This window comes from Egretta garzetta, unplaced genomic scaffold (assembly GCF_000687185.1).
Source record: "Egretta garzetta isolate BGI_Z169 unplaced genomic scaffold, ASM68718v1 scaffold287, whole genome shotgun sequence".
NCBI lineage: Eukaryota > Metazoa > Chordata > Aves > Pelecaniformes > Ardeidae > Egretta > Egretta garzetta.
The window spans coordinates 4574357-4577235 of NW_009260435.1; the positions used below are offsets into that span (position 1 = coordinate 4574357).

Genomic DNA, 2879 nt, shown 5'->3' on the forward strand with positions numbered 1-2879 from the left:
TTCCCCACCTCCCACCCCCCAAACCAGCCCGGTATGAGCGTAATGAGGTGACACCGAGCAGCCTGTCCCCGCTAGCTGCTGCTGCACCTGGCCTGGCTCCTGAGACACGGGGAGGGGAGGGAGTTGCGGCCGCCGTCTCCCAGGTGAGGTGGCTCCCGGGCTCAGGGGATGTGCCCGGCTTTTGTGAGGTGAGTAATACCGGCAAAGTAAGGTTTCCTCATCCCCTTGTGTACGGCGAGTCCACCCCAGGAAGCTGGCACTCCCACCTCTGCCCGTGTATTCTTCCTAAGGCTTGGAACCATCCAAACTAGTAGGTCAAATACTGGGTCAACTGCAATGCCCCAAAGATACTCCACATCGCCAAAAAAGAAAGACATCCTTAAGATGTCAGACATATTCCATGCATACCATTAAATACAGCGTTTACCTTGATGAAAACAAGCCAGACACTTGCCTACCCTCTGCCTGAGGGATGACTGCAAATAAAATTGCCCTCAACTAGCTTCCAAATGCTGTTTTCCAGCAAAGGAAAATGGCATTAGGATTGGTTAGGAAGATCTTTCATTTCAAAAAGGGAATCTAGTAGCATTTCTCCTGCCTTCATCCTAGGCAAGCTATTTCCAAATAGTCTGCATACTTTTCCTTATAAGGAATATCTCCCCTGGATCTATATGCGGTTCCTTTGAAGAAGTTAAATAAACGTCCTCCTAGGAAGCTGCCTCTCATCTATGCAGCCATACACAGAAGACGACAGACATCTGATCCACATTACACACAGAACCTCTCTCCCCCATTCCTCTGCACGCTTATGTTTAAGTTCTTGAGTTCTTTCAAAGCTATACAACTTAATTGCCATATTGAAGTTAAACCTTTTTTATCCTTTGTTCATTTCAGAAGTAAAATAAGATAAAAGCATGCTGTCTTTCATGCAAAGTTGTTTTTTGTAACATTTCCCCTACTAATGGTATCCTTCCTCCCCCTGAAATACTTTGCTTGCTTCATCTGTGGCAACTCCTCTTTTTATTACGGCTTTGAGGTTAACTTTTAAAGCTGAGTTATAGGAAAAGGACAGTCATCGCTTTGGAAGTACTGTGGTTTCACCTAATCCTGTAATTCAGACCTGAGATTTACTCAGAGAGAATTGGATCGTACAGCAGCAGCCATAGAGATCTGGACCTTAACTGCAGAGACAGTAAACTCGCGTGGTTCCATGCATGCAATCCATGAAATGCTTGTCACGGGCAGACAGGTGGGTGGGATGAGGGCCTGGGAGAGGCACAAGCTCTTACATTATTACCATATAAAGTGCTGAGCTATATATATCTCCCAGCTTGCTCCCAGGATCCCTGTCCTCTGAACTGCAAACCTAGCAAGTATCAATTTCCAGACAATTTTCTCTCACACGAGACTGAACTTTCCTTTGAGAAGTGAAACAGTTCCAGTGATTTCCGTGGAAAAATACCAAAACCCTAGGAGATGATCTTTTATCTCAGGGACCAGCGAGTGAGCCAAATGAGTATCTAGCAGCAATTCTAACACATATATGCCTAGAAACAGCTCTCTCAAAGACAGAACTAGCAGCCCTTGCTCTTCTGGATCTCCCTCTCCTGGATCTACTTGCTATTAACTCTCTGATTCTGCTTCACTGTCAAGGTAGCCTTAGTCCAGCCCAAGCCATTTTTGCCATCACCTGAACAGACAATCCACCCTTTCTTTACTTTCATGTCTAGAGCAGAAAGTACACATGAAAAGCATGTGTTGAGTGAGCAGAAACCCAATCAAATGCCTCTGATAGTGTGCAAACCTCATGCAAGGAGGCAGTGCTGTGTTTCCCACCTCCCTGCCCAGGAGATGCCTGGACCCTGCCCTCAGCCAAATTTTGGAGCACTGCTTGGTAGGAGTCCTGGCTGTCCTGTGCAGAGGGAGTCTGTGGTTTCTGTACCGGGGGGATGGTGAAAGGGATGGGGGTAACTTACATCTGTGGCCTTTTTGTCAGCCAGTTCCAACTTTTCCTGTGCATCTTTAAGGGACTCGGAGTATTTGTCCAGCTCATCCTCAGTGCCCTTCAGCTTCTTTTGTAGAGCCACCAACTCGTCCTCCAGCTGTGATACGGGTGGAAAGTGGTGGAGAGGGGAGGGCGGGCAGGAAAAGGTGCAGCAGGCAATGTGATCGTGCAAAGGGAGAGGTGCAAGTGCAGAAGAGACAGAAAAGGACAGACGGACAGAGAGAGAGAGAAGGAGAGACAGTTAGATTCTCTTTGCTTGTGGCAAGGGCACAATACCTTGGCAGCATTCTCCTCTGCGGAGAGGAGGCTATCCTCAGACTTGTGCAGCTCTTCCAGCACTTGGTCCCTTGCATCCTCCGTCACATGCAATTGCTTTTCCAATTGCACAATGTCATCCTCTAACTAGATGCACAAGAGGAAATACAACGCACAAATATGTTTCTCCCTGGGCTTAGAAAAGTGGGAAATGAATCTTTAAATCCCTCTCCCTTCCTCCCTCCTCCTTCAGGATGTCCCAGAAATGTGCAACCAGTGTGCCCCCCTCCCCTAAATGAATAAAGCCCCAGGTGTAAAGGAGGGAGGTTGGAGAAGGCAAGGAAAATGGGACACACATCTGGAAGGGGGGGCAGCTGGAATCAGACACGTCTGCTGGGTGGTGCTGGAGGGAGCGAACACAACTTTAAGTGTCCTCTACCAAATCGCAGCATGTCTGTCCATTGCTAACCAGGCGCTCGAGGCGGCCTCTCCCAGTTGTGCCCTTGTGACAAAGACACAGAGGCCATGTGGCTGGCCCAGGGCCCCGCTCCCCAGCGGAGGTGCTGGGGGCAAGGGGAACGACCTCCTGCCAGCCCCCGGGAACCTCCAGCCAAGGGTT

The 2879-nt window shown here is 48.9% G+C and overlaps 1 protein-coding gene across 2 annotated transcripts in view; it reads right to left on the reverse strand.

The window, feature by feature from the left end:
- The window catches only part of TPM1 (tropomyosin 1), a 19931-nt gene that overhangs the window by 16788 nt on the left and 264 nt on the right, over window positions 1-2879 (reverse strand). For both annotated transcript variants that reach the window (XM_009643945.2, XM_035899445.1), the window contains exon 2: window positions 1977-2102. In XM_009643945.2, coding sequence (XP_009642240.1) covers window positions 1977-2102 — 126 coding nt within the window. The remainder of the gene's footprint in view (window positions 1-1976; window positions 2103-2879) is intronic.